The sequence below is a fragment of the Miniopterus schreibersii genome (genome assembly GCF_964146895.1).
Source record: "Miniopterus schreibersii genome assembly, chromosome: 3".
NCBI classification, from domain to species: Eukaryota; Metazoa; Chordata; class Mammalia; order Chiroptera; family Miniopteridae; genus Miniopterus; species Miniopterus schreibersii.
In genome coordinates this window covers 87,698,872-87,723,695 of record NC_138103.1, presented here as the reverse complement: position 1 = coordinate 87,723,695, position 24,824 = coordinate 87,698,872, and the positions used below count along the sequence as shown (strand labels likewise).

The following is a 24,824-nucleotide window of genomic DNA, read 5'->3' as shown; positions in this document are numbered from 1 at the left end:
TTCCACTCATAAGTTCCAAACATAAGTTCCCACTCATAAAAATGTACATAAATCGTGTAGTCCAAAATACTACAATTTTAAGTCAGTGACCTATCTTTTTAGCATAGCTTGAAGTCCTAACTAAACGCAACTTATGAAATTAATTGCTCTACCACCATGTTCTTAACCTTTTAAAGTTAATCGTTCCCCAAGGGATAGAATATTATCATGGTGTGGAATTCTGTATTAGACTGAAAACTGTATATTTTGGGGTCCTGATCCTAACGTGGTTCAGGGTGAATAGTTTTCCAGGGTCAACTCACGTGAGTCACATTAGCTTTCTAAGTGCCATAGGTTACTAGTTAACTCCAAGACAGAGTCAGTTTATTAAAGTAATGCCAGGGAATATTCATTTTGCTTTACTTGGGAAACTACATTTTCTTTTTGTTTCCTTCATTGTCTGAGCCTTTTCTGTTCTTTAAAGAGCAGCTAATTCATCCTATATTAATATGTGATCAGATACACAAGGATTATCTCTTCTTGCTTTAGAGCAGTATACATCTTTCTTCAGCATAAAAATCACTCATGTTGCAAAATCTCATAACTCTAAAAGTCCCGCCACTGTGTGTTATGATAAGACTCTGCTACTGCTGTCTCAGTAGCTCTTCTAAATTTTCTGCAAAAAAGGGTTCATTATATATGACTAAAATCAACTTTGTATTTTAAATATTTTCACATAATTCAATGTAAAAGAAATGAAAATCTCTCAAACAATATAGTGGCTAGTTAAAATTACAATGCAATATTTTACTGGTTACTGAATCAGTAGCATGTGTATACTCTACTTCACATGCTCCACTTTCAATCTTTCCCATTTGGTGTCTCATTGCTGTCCAACCCGAAGATATGTACATTTCTATCTGATTATCTGTACTTCAGAGATTTCTCTCCATGTTTTAAAATTTCTATCTGTAATATTACCATCACTGTTCACTCATTTCATTTATGTATGTATGTATATATTCACTCATTCATTCATTTATTCATTCACTCAGTCATCATTTTTTTTTTTTAATATGTCTTTATTGATTTCAGAGAGAGGAAGGGAGAGGGAGAGAGAGATAGAAACATCAATGATGAGAGAGTCATTGATTGAGCCCACAACCCGGGCATGTGCCCTGACCGGGAATCGAACCCCAATCGCCTGGATCCTAGGTTGATGCTCAACCGCTGAGCCACGCCTGGCCTGGCTCAGTCATCATTTCTTGCCTTACAAAATCTCATACAAAACGTGTTCTTCCAGGATCTTAAAACCCACTTATTAAGCCAAACAAGGCAATATAATCAATGTTGCTCTCAGGCTTTACCTTTGTTGCAGACTGTGTGTTTCCAAAAGAACCGAATATTTGAGAACACGTTTGATAGAGATGAGGTAATCCTGAGAGTGCACCACTTTATTGCTTCACAAATGGTTATTATCATAATCACATGAACTATTAATCAATTGACTAAATGTTCCTGTGAAGGTTTCCCATTGGTGTTACATGAAACTAATTATTTCAAGATTTAACCAGACCAGCTGAGAGTTTAAATAACCCATTAATAAAATGATCATCTAAAAAAATCATTTAAATGATTATTGAAACACTTATAATGAGTATTATCAACAACTAATATAATCCAAATTCATTTTCATAGTATTTTAATGTAACTTTTACTATGCTAGGCAGCAATATAAATGCTTCTAAATTACAGTTCACTGATTGTGTCGCACATCTATCTTCAAATTAGAAATAACTTCTGAAACATTTAGACTAAGTGATTTATTTATTCTAAAAACTTTATGATTATGGAAACAGATCCAAATCTTAAAATCTAAACCAATAAAATTACTGGAATTTTCCTTTTATTAGAATTACTTACCAGATGAATATAAAGCATAGAGTATATAATCTTTTTAATACTTTAGATTGACAACTTTACTATTTATTTTAACTACTTTTGTTGTTGATATGCATAAATAAGCCCTTTCTCCTTTAAATATAAATATATCTTTATTCTGTAAACTTCTATCCACAACTAAATCATGCCAGGTTAACTTTACTAAAAATATAGAAGAGTATGCAGAACCTGTATCCTGAGGGGAAGAGTGAATCAGAACCATTGTCATTTCTTTCTAAAATCAGTTGATAGAAGGCATACCACTTTCCCCAAGAAGCATGTTTAATTAGTTATTTTTATATTATACGTATTTATAATTTACATATAGCATAACAATAGCTAATATATCTGTCTCACCTCTTATTAATTTATTTGTTATTCAGAAAAGTTTCTAAAAACATTTGTTCATTGAATTCACTGCTTTATTCTGCTTTTAGTCACAAGTTGGTGCAAAGTTAGAGAATATGAAGCTGGCTGCCTATCGATAAAATGATTAAACTTTTCTTCTAGGTGCTAAAATGATGTCAAGAGACGTAGAGAAACAGATACGTTTTTACACATGCACATAACTGTCTTCATGCAGCTCATTCTACCTTCTTAGCAGTTAATTTGCTAACAAGGTGTGAAACTTTGAAAACTGTGTCTCATATTTTGCGCATGTATTTTTACTTCTTTTTATAAAAGCCTTCATAAGGCAGTTATGAAATGATTTAATTTGTTCAGTCTTGCTGAGTGATTCTCATCAGAATTGTGTCCCCTAGTTTATGTCTTGTTTTCAAAAAGAAGTAAAATTATTCCTGATGTCCTATAATTTATGTTTCAGTTGGCTTCATTTTCCTAAAAAACACTCCTTTCCTTATGTTGTATAGCCTTTTGTTCTACATTTTATTTTTTTAAAAAGTCTTCTAAGAGTTCAGAGATTTAAAATAAACCTTGAAATTTTTCACTTTACCATGGCAAGAAACCAAAATTCTATGTGAATAGGTTATATTTTTTCAATGTTCCCAAGTGTCAGAAATGAACAAAAGGTAAATGGTGGAGGTTATGTGACCAAAGAGGTTTCATATAAAGGATAATTATTCAGATCTCTTGAGAGAAACAATTCTTTAAATATATGGTTGTGATTTGATAAAACACTGCAGGTGTTCCCAGCTAGAAATGTAGCAGTGGCAGTCATGGAAATATAAAACTGAATTTTGATGTTATAAGTTATAGTAGAATATTAAGTATGAACTATACACAGTTTAAAATCATTTACTGATCTGTAAACGACAAAAAGTACGTTAAATTGCCTTAATGTTATTTATCATTTGAATTGAAAACCTCTTCTCTTCTGAAATACTACTTTTCTAATTAATATCTGCTCAAAGAATATTCACTAATTTTAATTTTAATTTTAATAAGTGAGACTTTCTAGTAATCTCAATTAATTAAAAACACAGGGCCTACTTATTGATTACATCTTTAATACTACAATTTTGAATTAAATTTTTATAAATTTAAGGAAAAAATATTCTACTATGAAGGTTTTTTAATTTAAATCTGAGCAATTCATCTATAAAATATTTTTAATTAGCAATTAATGTCACTGTGACAAATGTACCTCTTGTAATTTTAATAATTAACTTTACTCTCATTTTTCCTCATTTTCCCTAATGTTAAATTTAAAATAGAATGCCAAACAAATAAAAACAAACAAACAAGAACATTTTTCTACAAGTATTGAAACAGTATTTCTCCAAGTGACTTGCTGGTCATTTCTTTTCCCAGTCCTATGTAGGTTGTAAAATGTTGATTTAGTAGAATAGTAGCAAGAGTTACTGTTTTTCTTTTATAAGTATTATTAATTTATCTTAAGTCAATAAGTGGATGTCTTTTACAGGTCATAGTAAAACTATCCATATTAATAGCAAGTGGAACAAAATGTCAGAAAAATAAATGATTTGTAGTAACTCACAAGACACTGTGGGAAAAAAGTCATAATCAAACTAAGTATTAAATTATTGATAGGCAGTTGTCAGAGAATACCACATGAGGCTGGAATATAATTGCATGTTAAATTATTCCATTTGTGTTTTATAGCTGCACTCCAATTCTGACAAAGGTGATGGGTCTGTCAAGTACATCCTTACTGGAGAAGGTGCTGGGACCATATTTATCATTGATGATACCACGGGTGACATCCACTCAACAAAAAGCCTAGACAGAGAGCAGAAAACCCACTATGTGCTCCATGCCCAGGCCATTGACAGACGGACAAACAAGCCTCTTGAACCGGAGTCCGAATTTATCATCAAAGTGCAGGACATCAATGACAATGCTCCAAAGTTCACAGATGGACCGTATATTGTTACTGTGCCTGAAATGTCAGATATGGGTAAGAAAAATCATCTTTATATATACTTTGACTTAATATATTTTTGAGGATCCAGAAGTCATCTTTGATCACCAGTTTTATTGTGTGTGTGTGTGTGTGTGTGTGTGTGTAGAAATTTGAAGATGTTCCAAAATAGTTTAATACTTTCCTGTGGCCAAAAGTATTAAAGAGTATTGGTTCTAGTTATTATTATATTTATTAAAATTACATGTTTGAATGTATAAGTGTAAAAAATGATTTGATCTTAAGAAAACACTATCATAACTCAGAAAAGACCTGAAATTTTTGATTAATTGACATGTTTTTTAACCATGTAAATTCTTCTAGTAAACTGTTAACATTTCAACACATTCAAAGTGACAATTTTCATAGACAAGGAAAGACAATATAACATTGGAAATCTTTTGGTGTGTCTTTTAGACTTATAGTTTATGACCCAGTTATAATAGTATTTATAGCATAAATAATAGCTTTTGTAATCAATAAAACTTTACACATACTCCTAAACATTTAACAACCTTATATATTTTTAAATATACAACAACCCTGTGAAGTGCTTTAAATATCACTTGCACAAAATGGCATACAATACTTACTAAGTTTTCTAAATTCACATATCTAGGAATTGGACAAACAGAAATGAACTCCAGGTTCTTCTGAATGCAAGGCTTACACAGCAGTTAATAAATTATAATCTAGGTCTCCAGTTACCCTGATGATCTGGCATTTTCCAGCCACTCATAAGTATCTATGGTCTAGCTATTTTATTTTATTTTATTTTATTTTATTTTATTTTATTTTATTTTATTTTATTTTATTTTATATTTTATTTTATTATTTTATTTTATTTTATTTTAATCTCATGTGATTAATTTTCTAAATAAAGTTCCTAATTAAAGTTCAGCTATCATAATATTTTTGACTGTTTTCTGAAGCTTAAAGCTTAGATTTAGAAAACATTCTTTGAGTAAAGGTTATTTTCAAAATATGTACATTAGACATAATATGGATAAAAGCAATTGATGGGTTTCAGGTAGGTATGTTTACCTCAAGTATACTGCATATATATGGATAATATTTTAAATTAAGGCTATTATAATCATCAATTAAATCGCTGTGTGTTGAATACATATATAATGTTGTTGTTTCTTTGTACTTTGGAAAGCTTTTTCCAGTTTTACTGCAGTGTATTTGACATACAGCCCTGTGTAAGATTAAGATGTACAGCATAATGACTTCACTTAAATATATTGTGAAACAGTGGCCACAGTAAGTTCCGTTAATATCCTCCATCTCATATGCGTAGGGTTTTTTAATGGAAGATTGTAGTTTCTTTCCTTCCCAACTCCAGCCCATTTTAAGGTTCTCTTGAGCTAGGGAGGCAGCTCCTGAAGCTGCTGGAGAAGCAGGTTGGGAAGAGAGACTAAGCTCTCCTTCTTGACCAGAGTCTTGGGGGAGAGGGCAAGTGCCAAACTGGCTCCCTATGGACCAGAGGAGACAGAGAACAGAGGCCAGCCCCAGAGAGCCTGGGAGAGGCCCAGAGTCACTCAGGCTCCCTGTTCTAATGAAGACTGAGAGGAGATTGAAGGGCCCCACACTCTTAACCCTGGCAGGTGAGATTAGTGTGGAAACTCTAAACAGACCTGCTCCTCATGCCTTGTCAAGGACTGACAGCCCATCTGCCAACCCCATTCTGTTGGCCAAAAGCAAAGAGCTCTATGACTTGTGAGATTACCAATGGTAAGGCCCTACATGGTGACAAAAGACCCCGAAGGAGCACAAGGTAAAAAACCAAACAAACAAACAGAAACCATAATCATAGGAGACAACACACTAGATAGAGAAAAAGAGGCACAGCAGTTATTACTAATAAAGACAACATATTGAGGAGTGGGTAATAAGATAACTAGTGTTTCAAGGACACTGAAAAGAGATTTCTGTAACTCAAAACCATAATTTCTATAAGTAAACAAAAAATCAATATATGGATTGAGGCACGAGTGGTCACTGATAAGACCCAAGTTATCTTTCTGGAACTTGAAAACATACCAGATGGGAAGAAGTAGGTAAAAATCAGGGAGAAAAAATACAAAATAATGAAAATTGTCAGAAAAAGATGAGACTTAGAGGATACGTTTATTAGACTTACAGGATGATTAACATTTGTTCCTAGAGCTCAAAACAGAGCCTATGAAGGAGAGGAACGATATTTCCTTAAGGTGAAGGATGCACTGAACTGACGAGTTTAATCGACTGAGTTCCAAGAAGGGGCTACGAGAGTAAGAATCAAACCTCCGTAAATCTTGGCAAAACTTTACAACCTGAGTAAAAGAGAAAAAATTACAAATGTTTAGATTTTTAAAAATTTCCTACTAAGAAAAATAATATTTCAAGATAATAATATTTATCTTGAAATACTGGACTCTGGTTGATAGCCGAATACCATTTACAGCCTGTGTCAAAACACGATTCATCTGTCAGGGTGAAAAACATTTGAGGAAGGTTCCATAAAGTATATCATTTTTCGTACCTTAAAAATATTGGAGAAAATTGTTGAAGTTGAAAATAGTTGAAGTGAAATAGAAGAGAGATCGGAGAGACAAGGAAAATGTTACCAGCAGTGTGCTCTGAAAGGCGTGTGAGTGTGTGTGAACAGTTAAATCTAAATGGGTCCCTGGAGGATGCCAGAGGGTACTGTACAGTGTAAGAACCGTGCGGCATAGAGGACTTAGTGCAGCAAAGGCTGTGTGTGAGGGTGCAGGGTGAGGATATCTCAGAAGCCTCGGCTAGGGCGTGGGGAGGAGGGTGGAAATGGGAGCAGCTCTGTTACCGAGATGGGTATGGACGAAGGAGAAATATTTAATTACTAAACGTAGTGAAGAAGAAGAACACGCGAGAGTAGGTGCTAAGTCTCTAGCACCGTGTTCTAGGCATGATTCTATTGACAGAGAATGGTAAGCAGTAGGCTAAACACTGGAAATGTGTGTGTGTGTGTGTGTGTGAGAGAGAGAGAGAGAGAGAGAGAGAGAGAGAGAGAGAGAGAGAGCTCATTATTGTAAACCAAATACATTAAAATCACAGCAGCATCTAGGGCACATTGTAATGTGAATGTATAGAAGTCAGGTGGAAGTGGGAGGAGAAACTCCCTTTACAAAGGGAGCCTAAGAATAGGTAACACAAGGACGCTAACTTTAGACATGAAAAGCTGGCGATACTGTGGGAAAGGGTCTAGCAAACGGGCAGGGAGGCGAAGCCAGCCTGCTGCTTGTTTTGTAAATAATGTTTTGCTGGAACCCAGCCGTAGCCGATCATTTAAACCTTGCCAGTGGTCGTCCGGGTGCTGCTGTGGCCGCGTGGAGTGGTTGCCGTAAAGACGGACTCACAAAGCCTGAAATATTCCCTGTGTTGCCTTCTGCAGAAAAGTTCGCCAACCTCCACTGTAAGGGTGTCCAGGGGGTGAGGCCAGGGGTAGGGGGAGTAATACAAGAATAGTGTTGTCGCCCTGACGATAGGCAGGGCACCTGCTCATCTAGGGCCAGTTGCTTTCTGCCAGCCTTGCTGAATGACACTTATGCGCAGAGACGCCATTCATTACAAATAAGAGGGTCATGTTCATTCCCTTTAGGCCAGGGGTGGGGAATGTCCGGCCCACAGGCCGTATGGGGCCCGCAAAACTGTTTGGTCCGGCCCTGCCGAGGCAACCGCAGGTGGGACTCAAAATTCAATAAATCTAGGAGCTTTTTTCATAGCTAATTTTTAAGTTGATAATTTTGTATGGCCCATGAATGATGTTCTAAATACCCACATGGCCCTTGGTAGGAAAAAGGTTCCCTACCTCTGTAAGTTATCTGACTCATAATCAGCCTCCCCCTCTGTGTGACTAAGAGAACTCAGTTTTGTTCAGGGTGACACTAGGCAGAGTTCAGTGTTCATCTCCCGTCATTCCCTGTCATCGAGGAGTGGCCCTGTGACGTAACTCTAGCTGGTAAGATGTAAGTAGAGGCCAAAGGGTGGAGCTTCCGGGAAAGATGTGGGTCTCGTGACTGAATCACATAAGTGGCACACACGTGTCATCCACTGCCAGTTCCCTTTCTTGCTGCCTGCAAGGCGGACGCGGTAGGAAATGCAGCGGCCACTGGCAGCCACAGGAGCAGAGCCTCTTGCTAGGTGAGACGGAGCCGAAAGATGAGAGGGCCTGGAAGAATGGCAGACTGACCTGCCCACCCCAAAACCTTTCTTAAGAAAGTGAGCCTCTTTCTACTTAAGCTCTTTCATTCAATCTCAGATACATGAAGGTACATTGGATCTGAATTAGTACTTGGACAAATTCTAGGTTTCAACATGGACTTAATAAGCAAAGAATTGGACCTAACACTGAATCTAAAGGAATGGTGAGAAAGGTTTCGGCATCAGGTAAGAAACAGTGATGTCATTTTCTATTAAGTGCCTTGATATTTAAGTAGTACATGGAGTCATCCCCCTTCCCCCTTTCACTGTGTAGTTAGGAGGCTAGCTGATTTTGCAACGGCAGCAATGTTCTTTCTGCCTGTGGTGTTGCTAACAGTTTTCAGGTATCTGTATCTTGCTTGCGATCAACTGTAGAGCCAATTGTATCCATACAAGTTCTGATTAGCAGGTAAAGGGAGATTGGACATTTTGAATTTAGACCCTGAGTTTTGCAGAAAATCTAAAATTGATCACCACAAAACAAGGGAGTTTTGTCAGGGTGTGAGCCTACAGGTTGCCACAGCAGTTGTGGTAATGACCACTGAAATAGCTGCGAGGACTATTTACGGAGCACTTGCCATGTGTGAGGCACCGCATGCTGTTTGCAGTAATTTCATGCTTGCATAATCGTGACGGCAGCGCTAAAGCGATCCTTGTTTTGCCGAGGATTAAACTGATACATAGAATTAAGCGATTTGCCCAAGGTTGCATGTTTAGTGAGAAGTGCAACTGGGAAGGATTTCTAAGCTAGGCAGAGCTTTACCTTTTGAGTTCCCACTTTTTAATATTGTTAAAAAATTAAAAACTGGATCAAGCTATTTGTTGAATAATTGCAACCAAAAAAGTGGATGTTTCAGAAGCCATACAGTTTACTAAGCCAGCAGCAGGGGTCTTATTTTTGATGCATTACAACAGGTTTGATGTTTTGATAGTGTTCCTTTTGTTTAAGAGATGGGATTAGCCAAAGACCATGAAGAGAAAAACTCCTCATAATTGCCTGGAAGTATGGGAATAGCCATTTATTTATTCTAGAATCAAATCACTAAGGAGTCTGAGAGGTACGGGCTCCAAAACAAATTTTCTCTGACAACCTCAAAATATGTACATTAGACTCAGTGTCCATAAAGACAACAGACAGGTTCTGGGGGGGCATGTTTACCAAAAGCTGGAACACCTTTGTGACGTGGATGGTGTGGACACTGAGGCAAATGGAGTAGTCCAGGGCCACGTCCTGGAGTGAAAAGTAGCCACGTTCGCTGAGCTAAGGAGTGGAGTTCAGATGGAGGGACTGGGTGTGCTCAGGGTGTTGGGACCATGGGAAATAGTGTATTTCCCCCATATTTAAGGACAAGGTAAGTGGTAGATATATCCATGGTAAGCAATAAAAAGAGAAACTTTCAAGCTGCAAATAAAAGCACTACTACTAAACAACAAAACAAACAGGTATTAAAATACTTTAATATAAGATATGAATCCAATAACCAATAAAAAATAAGACATGGATTTAAGTGTATAAACATTGGGACAAGAGAAAAAGGAAGGACATTTTGCATAGAGAATACAGTGATGAAAAATACTCCTCTCTTTTCCTGTGAGTTGACAGCCTGCTTAGGGGTGTGTATGTGTGTGTGTGTGTGATGTATTAAGGGGGAATGTAGAGGATCATCATGCAAATGATGAATTCCTTTTATAGCTTAGCAAAATATGCTATGAGAATACAGAAAAGATAGCAGCAGTGACTTTCTGGGTGTGCACGTTTTGATCAGATTATTATTTCTTGCGTGTCTGTACTGCTCCGTAATGGTCACAGGGCCCTCCACGTAATTGCTGTGTGCTGTATTGCCAGGGAGAAGCATAATGTGGCTACGTTTCTTGTCAGTGGGTAATCATAAGCAGGCAAAGTCTCTGGGATTCTGGATGGTTTCATAAAGAAAGATACAAAGTAAACTGTGATGCTTTTCAATGCATGTTTTAATAAAGTTTTCCTTTATCTCTTTGATTTACATCACGTAATTTCAACCACCATCCAGGGAATCATATCCCTAAGGGCAGGATTTTTCATCCAGACACTTTGGGCTGGGTAATTTGTTGTGGGGGCCGGTTTGTATGTTGTAGGATGTTTAACAGCATCCCTGGTCTCTACCCACTAAATGCCAGCAGCATACTGCTCTCAGCTGAGAACCGCTGTCCTAGGGAACACTCAAGATGAAAGAATGAAAACATTGCGAAGTACAATCATGAATCGGAGAATATGGTATTAGTTACATTTATAGCCACTTCCAGAGAGAAGCCCATCGTGTTAGAACACTCATATCATATATTTTATGGACAAAGACTATTCTGTCTGCCCAGATAAGTAATTTTTATGTTTAAATATTAACTGCCACATACAAATGCACAATATCATGTGAACACTTGAATAAGTTAAGTTTTTCATGCTGAATGAAACAAGAGTAATAGCATCGCTACTTTAAAGTCATGGCTCTCATTTAAAAAAAATTAAATCTAGCATTTTTATAGCATTAATTTAGAAAAGGAACATTTGAGGCATGATGGGTGTCTATTAAGCTGCTTGCTGTCATAGTGCTCTCTTTTATTACTTATGTAAAAATGTAATCAAATTAAACAAAGTGAACACATGTGGATTTTTTAAATGATAACAGATTATAGAAATATTGTTTTTAATTTGCTGGAGAGATCAACATATTACTTTGTATGAAAATTATGTGTACATTATTTAAAAATTTTAACTTCTGTGGAGTACTGAGACTTAGTTTGGGATATTTAAAGAAAGATATGAAATTTTACTCTGTGACCCTTCAGTTTTGCGAGGTGTCTTTGGAGATGTACCGAAACATCCCTACCCTCTTTTGTGTCGTCTTTGTTCCCCTCTCTAATCTCAAACCCGCAGGCTCCTTTCCACTGGCAGCTGTGGACCTTGTCGCACAGCAACAAGTAGGGACCCCAGCTGTGCTTACTTTATTGCACTGCTTGTAGGGGGACTGATTTAGTTCTGCCCAAACATCTCGGGAGTTCCACCCTGGCTCTCTTCCAGGCTTCTGGTAGACGTTTTAAAATCATTACCCTGGGGCATCATCTTCCAAACGAGGCCATTTCAGTCACGTGAGGCTGACACTGTGCTTGTACACAGTAAATTAGAGTGCATATGAGGAGGCCATGGGACAACTGATAAATCATAACGTCTATGTTTCATACTTTTTTCTTCTCATTTTCTTATCTTATATCTTTTTGTTTATGTCAGTTAGCTGTTATTTTGTAACAAGCCAACCAACAACTTAGTGGCTCAAAGCATCATCCATTTTACATTAGACTGTCAGAAAAAGAAATTAAGGAAACAATCTCATTTACAAATCCATCAGACACAATAAAATACTTAGGAATAATTTATCCAAGGAGGTGAAAAATCTGTACACGGAAAACTGTAATACACTGATGTAAGAAATTGAAGATACACATAAATGGAAAGATATTTCATGTTCATGGGCTTTATTACAAGGGCCGTGGAAGAGGGGAGCTGAGAGGGAGCTGGGACCATTGAAGACATGTAATCATTAGCAGAGACACCGCTCAAAGCAGAAAGAGAGAGCGAGGGGAGGGGAAAAAGAAAGGGGGAGTCTTATTCCTGTTTTCCAGTTTCTCTCTAGCGCCTGTCATTGTTAGTTGACAAGGGTGGCCAAGCAATATCAAGGACAGGTGTTAGGCTCCTGCAAACGGTACAGAACAGGGTATGAAATTAATCTGAGGGCAACATGAACATTTACTTAAAAGATACATAAGACTGGTGGGAATATAGTCAGTCCAATCACTTCTTACCCAGCCATTTACTGTGTCCAACAATTGAGAGAACTGTGAGCAATCTGTAAGGCTAACAGAAGAGCATAAAGGTGTTGTCAGTGCCTAAGTATTCTACCACACTCTTTCATTTGACAAAAATACGTCTAGTGACTTGGATTTTGGCTGGTGTGTGTGTGTGTGTGTGTGTGTGTGTGTGTGTGTGTGTGTGTGTGTGAAATATAATGATGATTTACCCCACACAGATGCATCTGGACTGCCATGATGTACCACCAAGGGAGCAGACAAAAAAAAGGCAGGAGATAATATAACTTATTAAACAGGATTCAGCAAATTGTGACTGAGTGGAAAGTATATGGGAAAGAATGTCACATACCATAACTGATAGGCCCAGGCTTGAATCCTGCCCTCTCCAATTGTTAACTATATAGCCTTTTGGAACCTCAGTGCCCACATCTGTAAAATGGTGTTAAATGTAATTTTTTTCAGTAGTTTAATCTCATTATTGAATTAAATGACATATAGCAGAGGGATTCCCATGTCATTGGCATTCAGTGCATATTGTTTTCTTAATTATTTTTTCCATTTAAGGAATATAATATAAAACTTATTTGAGTAATGTAAAATTTAACATTAGATATTCTTATAAAAAGGATCTGATAGAAAATGCACAGAGAGGAACAATAGTCATGGTTTAAAATAGAACAGTAACTTTTGTTTTGGTGCCTAGCTGTTTCGTAAGTGTTGTAGCAGAAGGATTTTTTTTTAATCAAATGACTCTTGAGTGAATACTGAAAGCCTTATCGAATTACACCATGAGCTGAATCCTGTGTTATTGCTCCTTTTTGGTGAAATTACAGTCCTCCTGTGTAGAATGAAATTTAAGTTGTAGCTTGATGACTATTGCTTTTTCACAGTCTGGAAAAATCTTCTCAGAATTAAGCCTTAAGAGATTTCTTCAGAGAGATACTCTCAGCCTTCATAAGTCCTCAGCTTATTTTTACTCAAAGTTCTGGCTCTACATTGATTCACATGAGATTTTATCAGAGTTGTGAACCCTGACAAGTCATGCATAATGATTTTCAATCTCAGAGAATATTTGCCTGGTATTAAAATGCCTTATTAAATATTTAAAATTGGTCTTTATAGACATTCAAGAAAGTCCAGTCTTTCTGCTTCTCATTGATATATAACTTTACAGAATGTGTGCTATTTATAAATCTGCAGAACAAAAGGAAACTGAATGAAAAGGATGACACAGGGCAATCCCCAAAGGAAACAAGACCTCAGTTTTATTGGAGATAAGATATCTTGAAAGCTTTTTTATGTACTTAAATCGTTTTCAGATTTATATAAAACCTCAGCTGAGGGACGCTAATCGTAGCATGGGAACAGTTAAGAGGGCACCATCGGAAATATTTACCATGAAACGATTGTACACTAAATAGCTAGTGAAACTTCAAAATGCAGTGTTCCTGTTTATTGTTTTTAATGGAAACAGTTGTAAAAATTAAGAAACCTTATATAGCACTTTTAAAAGTTTTATTTGATGAAAACTAGATATGTAGGGAAGGGGCTGTTGGTTTAGTATCTATTGATGAAATTCATAAAATAATTTTTAGATAAAATTAGGTTATCATTTTAGCATTCTAGTGGAATAATCAGTTTATTGGCATCATTTTATATACTTTCATTTGGAAATCTAGCACAGTAGAGGATAACAATTATTTCTTTCCTACTATGTATGCAATTAGGGCACATAGCATGTATAAAGGAATTGAATGATCCAATATAAGACACTTTTCTCAGACAGATATATAAATTTTAGTGATTTTTTTCACTTAAACTTTTAACCAGGAATAAAAATTCTTCATTAAAATGACCAACATAACTCATTAATTTACTTAAAAATGCTAACAGGATAGATCACTAGTAGTACCTAATATTTTTTTAAAAATCGAATATCATTAATTTTTACTTACTTTAGCTCTTCTACTTGTGAGGTTAACTTCTGATTTTTATCTCATTTATTATGTATCTAGTATCAAATAGTATGGAAAATCATGCATCACATTTTTCTTACTTGTAACCTCAGACTCTTGTTCAGATCCTAATAAAGGAACAACTGTAAATTCTGAGAATAACTGTCATTCCCACTGCAACTGTAACCCACTGGATGAGTTTGCTAGGCTGCCGTACCAGAGGACTACACACTGGGTGGCTTAAGCAACAGAAATGGATCGTCTCACTGTTCCTGAAGCTAGAAGTCTGAGGTCAAGGTGACAGCAGGCCAGCTCCCTCCTAGATCACTGGGGAAGGATATGTTCCAAGGCTCCCCTCTAGCTTCTGGTGGTCTGCTGGATGGGCTTGACTTTGCTTGGCTTGTGAAAGTATCACCCCAATCTCTGCCCTCATCTTCACATAAGCTTCACCGTGTGTGTGTGTGTGTGTGTGTGTGTGTGTGTGTGTGTGTATGTGTCTGTCTGTCTATCTTCAAAGTTCCCATTTTCATAAGGACACAGGTCATATTGGATTAAGGGCCCCTTCTACTCCAGAATGATCTCATCTAAATTAATTACATCTACAATGACCCTATTTCCAAATAAGGTCACCCTTTGAAGTACTGGAATTTAGAATTGAACATGTAAATTTTCAGGGGAAATAAATTCATAACACATACCTTAAGGAGTTCTTATTTTTTGATAACATATTTTTTATGAAAAAGGAAGTCTTTGTTTTCTAATGTAAAAACACTTCTGAAAGCACCAGTTGTTCTTATAATTTTCCCAGCTGAACTTTAAATTAATTAGAGTGTAGATGATTTTCTTTTGGCCTGAAACTTCCTTATTAATTCTCCTTGGTAAGAAATCCTTGAACAGTTGAGCAAGGGATTTATTTTTTATCTCTGCCATTTATCTCTCCTGCTGCCATCTCCTGGGGCAGGTTGACTTTTCCTTGGGCTGTGCTGAGCATATACCTATTCTCCCTTCAACCAGCTATCTATGTACTCAATGTGGCAGCTTGATACCTTCAGATGCCACCAAAGTACAATGAGAGGTAATTTACTGTTTCTTGTTTCACACACAAATAGAACTGCCCAATACCTGTGAGACCTACAGCACAGAGATGTGTTGAGGACTGTAGTTTTTGACCCAGGTAGAGGATTACTAGATGTTCTTTTCTTCCCCTGAAACCCTTTTCTGCTGTTTACTCCCCTCTTCTACTTTAAACCATCACTTAGTCAGTACCTCCAGTCTAGCTTTCTTTCTTTTCTATCTCCTTTCCTATGTTCTTTATTTCATTTGTCACTTCACTCATGCTTCTCAGCTTTCGCTTAAGAAGGCTGGATTTTATAGACACCTCAAGCCAAGCAGAGCTCTCTTTCTCTTTCAGGTGGTGATCAGCCCATCACCATAAATGAGGTGTGATCTTCCACTATTTGTTTTTTTCAGCTTTCTCCACAGAATGGTTGCTTGGGGGCTATTTTATACCACTAAAAATGATTTCAACTTAAATCACCATTGCAAGACCAGAGCAGTTTCAAAAACTTGGGATTTTATAAGTGTGGTTTCTTAATTGCCATTATTTTACAACATTCTATACTGTTTTCTCCTTTTTGAACCCTAGTCATCCCTGTACTCCAGGTATTATCAGCATTTTCCCCACCAGATCAAAGATTTGACTGGTATAATTTTATCACATTTTATCCACTTTTATAGCCTGACCAGGGAAATTACTACAGATTTTAATTATTTTCAATGAGGTACCAATGAAAATGTCTCCTAAATCAACATTTCTCTGTAAATATCTACCTACTGGGATTCTCTGAACAAGTTGGAGAAATGAATTCTGGGTATGCAGCAAATGTCATTTATATTATATAAGAGTAGTAATTACACTTAGTAGTGGAAGAGCTAGCTTCTATATGATTAGCTCTGGAAAGTATAATAAAGCCAGAACATGTAGTGCTAGAATCTGAAAATCCATGACACACACAAACAGGGCTTTCTTAGAATGGACTAGCACTGAGGCAAAAATACTTCTTTTTAAAATTTTTAATTTTGAGATCATAGATTCACATGCAGTCATGAGAAATGATATGGAGAGATTCCTTATATCTATATCCTTTACTCAATTTTTCCCAATGGTAACATATTACAAAACTATAAAATGATATTGTTATTAGTGGGGTGTCCTCTGCTTCTGCACCAGTTGCAGGTAGAAGTGGGCTTCTTGGGGTGCTGTTGGAATAAGAATTTCTAGAGGCCCCCACAGGAAGATGAAGTATCCTGGAAAGTTTTATTTCTGTGGAATTAAACCCCTGAGTTTCCAAGGCCCCATCTCCCGCCATCCCACCAAGGAAAAAGTCCAGCTGTGTCTTCAGCAGAGCTAAGATCAAACCCACTGCCCAAAACCTCCATTCCATATTTGCACAGTCCTTTCCAGCATTTGGCAAGGTTATTGCAGTTCATTGCGTGTGGGGTCCCCATGGCCATGAGCCATGAGGCTTCCAGGGCCACATGGTGGGCTAGCACATGGGCCACTGCAAGGAAGCAGGAGCGAAGCAAGAGGAACAAGAGAGAGATTATTCTTTGTCTGTGGATTTTAACCTTCTAAGATTTTGCCCCACCCTTTTAGCCTGAGAATATCTTTATTCCCAGGTTAGACTGACAGGCAAGCACCTTCCCTGTGTCACCCCAACTCTATTGCACATGCATGCATCTTCCCCTTTGTTGGAACCCTTCCCTCAGTGATCTGCAGGGAATGGACTGGTGGTTCCCTGGGGAGTGTACAGTTACAGCTTCCTGGTGAAGCTGCCCAGATGGCCATGCTTATAATATCTGGCCTTCCCTTTGCTCCTTTCCCATTATTAATATTAATAACTAGCTAATTACAACTGTAACAATATCATAATCAGGTTATTGAAGGGATTAAATTTACCACTTTTATTTAGATTTTCCTAGCTTTACTTGTGCATGTATGTGTGTTTTAGTTATATCTAATTTAATCAAAATCCTGAAGAGTTCCAACATCACGAGGATACCTCATGTTGCCCTTTAAAGCCAAACCCACCTCCCTGTACTTTCTCCCCTCTAATGCCTGGTAACTACTAATCTGTTATCTATTTCTAAAACTTCATCATTTCAAGAATCTTAAATAAATAAAATTATATATATATATATATATATAATCTCCTTTTAGAATTGGCTTTTTCACTGGGTATAATTCCCTGATGATTCATTTAAGTTGTCACAAATATCAGTGGACTGCTTATTTTTATTGCTGGGTGGTGTTTTATAGCATGAATATACCACAGTTTGTTTAATCATTTTCCCATTGTAGGATATCAGGATTATTTTCATTTGGGGTCTACTATGAATAATGTTACTATGAATATTTCTAAACAGGTTTTTATATGAACATATATTTTTATTACTTTAATATGAATGCCCAAGAGTACAACTTGCTGGGTCGTATGGTAGATGTATATTTGGTTTTATAAGAATCTGCTCAATTTACATTTCCACCAACAGTGTATGAGTGACCTAGTTTCTCAGCATTCTTGCCAGTATTTGGTGTTGCTATTGTATTTTATTACCCATAATAAGATACTTCTTTTAGATATAATATAGTCAGTCTTCCTTTTCTGGGTATGCATAATTACTAATTATATTTCTGCTTAGAATCTCAGTGTAACAATACTATTTAGCCCAGAATCATAGTGTACTATTAAAAGTCATATACATTTTTGATCTGCTAATAAGAATTTTCAAGTGCACTTTGCATACTAATTTTTTTAAGTTCTTTAGGATCCCTTGTAGGCAAAGGACAAGCGTTTAAAGTTCTGTCTGAATTTCAACATGGAAGTAAAAACTTATAGTTGTACAGATATTAGACTCGTAATAGGTATGTCATACCTACATATTTGAAGTAATTTCTAAAAGTAAAGACTGATAATTTTCAGTATTTTCACTGAATTAAAATATCAGTAATTCATTTTTATTACTGAAATTAATGCAGAATATTATTGAGGCTCACTTGATTGTGGAAATATTTTTGTTTGATATATATCCTGGATTAGTAGGTACAATTTTCTAGTGAAGCAAATTAAATATCAAGTATGCACTCGTGGATGACTCATCAAACACATGTTATGAATAAATGAGAGCTCTTAACCACTAATTCTACAGTGAAGTTGTATAGCCCTTGATAGTTGTCATGTTTCACTTAGATCAGTTTTATTTGGGAATAACTGAAATATTAGATAGATTTGTCTGACCATTCAAATAATGTTTAAAAGGTGTAAACATAAAGAAACTAGCATAATAAACCCACAAAATTTAGTACCACAAATATAATATTTTAAAGTTTATAAATTACTTTAAAATAGATTAACCAAAGAGCTTATATGCATATATGCATAGCCCATGGACACAGACAATAGTGCTATAGGCCTGGGGGGGGGGGGGTGGAGGGGGTCAATCAGGGAAAAACGGAACATCTGTAATACTTTCAAAAATAAAGATAAATTATGTATATATGTATATACACACACACACACATATATATATATACATATATATATATAAATTTTAGCGTGATAGGAATATTCTGATACCCATTGTGGAAAGATAATTATATTGGTACTCTGTAGAAAAGACTAAAGGAATGTTAACTGAACCTTGGGAACCAGTTAGGAATCTCATTAATTGTCCTTGTAAGAAATAAAAAGCTCATAAATGATGGAAGTGACTTGAATGGGCTGATTTGATGGCATTAGTATGTAATGTCAACTCACTCGCTTTCCCAACTAATCACAAACCATTCCATCACTCATTTTCTGTATAATCATGTAGCATGCAATGTACACCCTCATCACAACTTTGACTTTGCCCCACAGTTAATGCCAATTTGAACCTTCACCATCAATCCAACCCAAACTTGATTATGTGAGTGTCATCAGCACAGAGGGTCGTATCAAAATATCTTAGATCAAGTATTATATTTTGAACTCTCATTTAATACAGTTGAGAGCAGGGAAAGCAAGCAAGGGATATGTTTGACAGATAAATCTAAGAATTAAATTTACTGAGACACATCCATTATAGCTCTCCATAGATATTTCAGCATAACTCTTTTCTGTGTACAAATTACTCATGTGCTAAATTCCATAATACACTAAAATTTATCTTCCTGAATTCACAGGTACCTCTGTTCTACAGGTGACAGCCACTGATGCAGATGATCCTACCTATGGGAACAGCGCTCGGGTGGTTTACAGTATTCTACAGGGACAACCCTACTTCTCCGTAGATCCTAAAACAGGTTAGTGCACTTATGTATAATTTGTGTGCAGGTGCATGTACGATAAAAGAAAGCAATGTTTTTACAGTTGAACAACATGGATTGGAACTACACAGCACTGTAAATGTATTTAATTTCTTAGTAACATTTTCTTGTCTTTAGCATACTTTATGTAAGAATACAGTATATAATACTTACAACACACAAAATATCTGCTAATCAACTGTTTATATTATTAGTAAGGTTTCCAGTCAACTGTAGACTATTAGTACTTAAGTTTTTCGGGAGTTAAAAGTTATCACTGATTTTTTATTTCCTGTGCCTGTGTGTGGGGGGAGGTCAGCACCTCTAACCCCTCCCCTGCATTGTTCAAGGGTCAGCTGTATTTTTGTGTAGTCTTCTATATCTGTCATTGTTATTTTAGCACATTTGAAAATGTCCCCACTTTTCTAAAACATTGTGATTGAAAAATTGAAGATAAATTAACTGCTTTCCTCAGTATTTTGATATCCAGTATTTATACCTATGCCAGTAAAAAGCTCCTTATATTAGCACATTTCTGTAACAGGAGCACTTGAAGTGAAGTACTCTGCTTAAGATAAAAATGGATTATTATGTAAAATGAGATTTTCAAGTGTATTATTTGTTTTGTTTACACATTAGTTTAATTCTTTGTAAAAGTGGGTAAATGATAGGCTTAGGTTATTTTATATTTTATTTGAATTTGATTATCACACAAGTTGTTATATTACATTGGAGAATTGTTATGTCTTGAACAGACATTTTTTTCCTAATGAGAAAAAAATTTCAGGCCTTAAATATTGTATTAATTATGAGAAATTAACTGAGAATAACCCCAAAGGCATTTAAACATTTTTTTCAGTACATTATAAATTCTACTGTCTTTCCTCTCTATTTTTTCTGGCCAAAACAATCATATGCTATCATATCACAGGATGTGATGCCAAATGGGAATAAAGGATACTCAATAATGCATTATAGGGTTATGTTACAGCAGCATAATCTAAAAACCACAAAGAGCTCTGGCCCCATTGACAATTTGTTAAGAAAAACTTGGCTAAATATAAAACCCATTTTTAATGTAGCCAACTGTTCAGTATGAAACAAGTCTCAAGTTTACTAATAATTTCAAAGATACACATAAATCTTGAGATTTGGATGAAGCAGAGAGAGAGATCCAAGGTGTCCCAGGAGTTCCCTAAGTCTTCTCTGGTCACATTAGATGCATTCTGAAAAGGTTAACGAGGGAGGTCTTTGTGCAAAGGACACTGCCATACAAATAGTGCAGAGAGCCATGCTTTGTCACAGTGTCCCCTTACATTCATATACACAGCATACAGAACATTTTTCCAGGAGCCCTGTACCACAAGTCCATAGACTCCAGGTTTGTTTACAATTATCTTAGACAATGCGGTGCATCTAACTGAAAAGGTGTTACAGACAAGCACTCTCCTGGTGGTTAATGCCATTAGATTGCTGGGAGCATTGTCATTGTCATGTTTACAAGATTTGACTAGGTTACTTGCCCTCTTTCTTTCCTTGTCATGCTCCAACACAGAAGTACACTGGCCAAGAACAGATCTCAGGCATACTGCTAACCCCTTAATTCTCATAACTCATCAATGAAACAATGAAGCATGTATATGGATATAGATATGCAAATGAAGAGTATATACACATATACATCCACATATTATATGCATTTTAATTATAGAATAAGTTATCATATAAATTAAATAAAGTAAAAACTAGAAATTGGGAGATAAAAAATAAATAATATAATGTTACCTAAAATGAATATTAGATGCGCAAGCTTTTTAGTACCACAATATTACTAAACATTTATAAATAAAATATTTATTAACCTGGAAATCAAATTTCTGGGACAAAAATATTCATACATATGTGTAACCATCGTTGCTCTGGTAAGAGGGTTTGGAATTAGTTGAATTATTTGTTTTATTATAATATATTTAACTTATAACATTGTGCAAATTTAAGGTGTTTGACATTAATTTGATAATTTATATATTATAATATGATTACCTTTGTAGCGATAGAAAATCTCCAGGCAACTCATTATTTGATGTTAGTGTTGCTCATTTTCTTCTATTTTCCCAGCAATCATGGTTGTTTTATATTTGAAAGAAAAATATTTCTCACTTTAAATATGCATCTCCCTAGAGGAAGGAAACAAGAAGACTGTGTTCCAATTACCTTGTTTGGTATTGCACACAGACACATGCGTGCATCACACACATGCACAAATGTGCAAACACACACATGGGTTTCAGCCCAGTGATTTTCACCCAGCGCACCACAAGAATCTTTAAAACATGCAACACCCGACTAGTCAGGGGCTCTGACCTCTCTTCCCCTAGACTGTCAAATAAAAAAAGCACAACAGCCAACACAGTAGCTGTGTGGTGTGAATGATCAAAATTATACCTATTGTTTTGTTAAATTGGCAAAAAATATATTTTGGGGCATGCCGCAGAATTTTAATAATTAGTATATGTGTGCCATGAGCTGAAAAAGGTTGAAAATCACTGCTTTAGCCCATTAACTGTCCTCTACATAGCCAAATGTTTGTTTATTAAAAAAAATATTACAGTTACTTAAAAGAGTATTTCATGGCGGAGATGTCCTAAGTGGATTTTGAAAAATGTTCACACGCCTCTTTAACTGGTTAAAAACAAATACTAGCTGTGTGTGTATGTGTGTCTTCTTGACTATTTGAATGTTTGCGTGTGTTTATGTGAGTCCATTGCATTTGTGTGTGTGTGTGTTTATGTACTTTGGATGGATAAAGCAGGCCTTCATGGACAAGATTTGACTAGTGTTGTAATCTGCTGTAATTTGTGCATTAGCAAAGCAGATATATCAGTAACAATATTTTAAAAATTGCATTTGGTTATACGCATGTATAGGTTAATTAAATGCTTCCTTAAACAAAAAAGTTATTTGTATCTTCTTAAATAGGTGCTGCTCACATACTGCTCTAAGAAATTATCTTTGCTCTTGCATTTTTTTTTTTTTTCTCTTTTCTTTAAGCAAAATAATTCACTGTGTGAAATACATGCCTCCATGTCGATGTTTCAACTTCAGTACTATAGTGGCTGAAGCATCATAGGAAACTATGGATATATGTACTACTATTAAGATTCTTTAAATATACAAATGCATTAGTCATCTGTGCTAATAGGTATTATTACACAGAATGCTCATTATTCTCTTTAAAGCTAGTACTTTTTTGGTAATTGAAGCTTAAAAGACCTATTACTGTGTAATTATACACTCTCAGAAGTAATACATTTAATGGAAATTGTGTTTCAAATGACTGGAATAAAGTACAAACAAACATACTAAAAACTTAAGAATCAGTCGCTATGGAAGGGATGTTATATAAGAAGCATTGGGATAGTAGTTACTTATAAATGTGCATTTTAATAGTATTACTTTTTTTCTATCCTCTTATTTGACATGACTATAATTCAGCAAGCTTCCAGTTATATTTGGTGAAGACCAAGTATAATGAAGCAGAACTTTTGTGCCCATATAGAGTTGAGTGCTTGTGGTTAAGATCAGGGCTTCGGGTTGTATTGTTTTCTTGTATTAAGAGGTACATTTTGCTACTCACTATGACTTTCCAATTATGAGCTGCCTATGAGGCCTTGTTTCTTATTTTATAAACAATCTAAGAATCCTCTCATCCATACTTTTGAATTATGTGACTCTTGAGGAACTATACATAATTGACTTAATAAGTTCTGCAATTTTTAACACTGAAATCCTATCAAACAATATGAAACAAATCGTGTGAATAATTTATTGTTTTGGATCATCTTAGTCAAAGTAACTGTTTTATGTCATTTGCTTAATGTACAACAACAAAAATGATATCTTAACATTACCATTTGTATGATGCAGAAGACAATGAAAGAATAAACGATAGGAAATGACAATGAAATATAAAAGACATAATATTTCTGCTCAGATTTATGTAAAAACCATGTGAATGTAGGCTTAATATGGAAAATTCTATTTGAATATATTGGTTTTAATTCATCAAGAAGCCACTTCAGTTATCAATGAAAGGAACCATTTTCATGTTCATGAAAACCGCTAACCCTACACAAGGCGTTTGAGGACAGCAGCCGAGTGTGAAAGGCATATGAACAGGTTAGGGAACCGAAGTCAAGAGAAACCTGGGCTGATAGTTGTTTATTAGTGCAGCTCAAATCTTAGTCCTAGACGGTTAATGTAGTGCTAATGTAGGCATATAATATGCCACTTTGTAAACTATGGAATTTCTCTCAGGTGGTGACAGCAGATGGTGAATGACTGAGTTGCTACAAAGAGGAACTACTTTTCCGGACTTAGGTCAAAGACAAAAACAGAAATGCACCATGTGTCTTTCCAGGGTCTTAGAAGCAGTATGGGGGAGCCACAAGGGGCAGGAGTGCAGTTTTTAACTGAGAATGCAAATCTGTTTACGGCCATGTCATTTATAGCCATCTGATGATTTTCTGCGTTGGCTGTTTCATGTTAACAACTTATGAATGACTTCATATTATTTTAATTAGTTCATATATGTTAAGTCATGCCCATGACTTTTTCAGACAGATACATTGAATCTTCCTGGTGGTCAATTCTGGAAACCTGAAACTCTGGATAAAAACCTGGTGTCAGGGAAAACAGGAATATGCTAGTTTACGAAATTCTAGTTAAGCTTTATTTACAGTTTATACAGTGCTGACAATGGTGAATACCAGATCCTTTGACCATAGTTAATCTGAAACATGTAAATCAGAATAGTCAATAATGGTATTAATTTATTTGCATAAATGATACTCAGTGATTTTTAGCCTACATATTTAAAAACGACTGTTTAGACATTTATTCAGTTTAATATAGATGCATTTGTATTTTAACTTGTGAATTGTTTTTATACAATCTTCATATATTTTTGCTCATTAAAGAATGACTATTTAATTAGAAAATATAGCAGCTGAAACATTTCTGTTGAAAAATTCTACACTTAGTACCTATGTTTTCTTCTATGTAATTAATTTTTTTAGGTCTTATATTTAGATCTTCAAACCATTTTGAGTTAATTTTTGTGTATGGTGACAAATAGCAGTCCAGCTTCATTCTTTTG

At 35.6% G+C, this 24,824-nt stretch overlaps 1 protein-coding gene across 5 annotated transcripts in view; it reads left to right on the top strand.

Moving 5' to 3' along the window:
* Positions 1–24,824, top strand: part of CDH18 (cadherin 18) — a 624,577-nt gene that overhangs the window by 472,369 nt on the left and 127,384 nt on the right. For all 5 annotated transcript variants that reach the window (XM_081131289.1, XM_081131291.1, XM_081131293.1 and 2 more), the window contains 2 exons: positions 4,003–4,297; positions 19,544–19,663. In XM_081131289.1, coding sequence (XP_080987415.1) covers positions 4,003–4,297; positions 19,544–19,663 — 415 coding nt within the window. The remainder of the gene's footprint in view (positions 1–4,002; positions 4,298–19,543; positions 19,664–24,824) is intronic.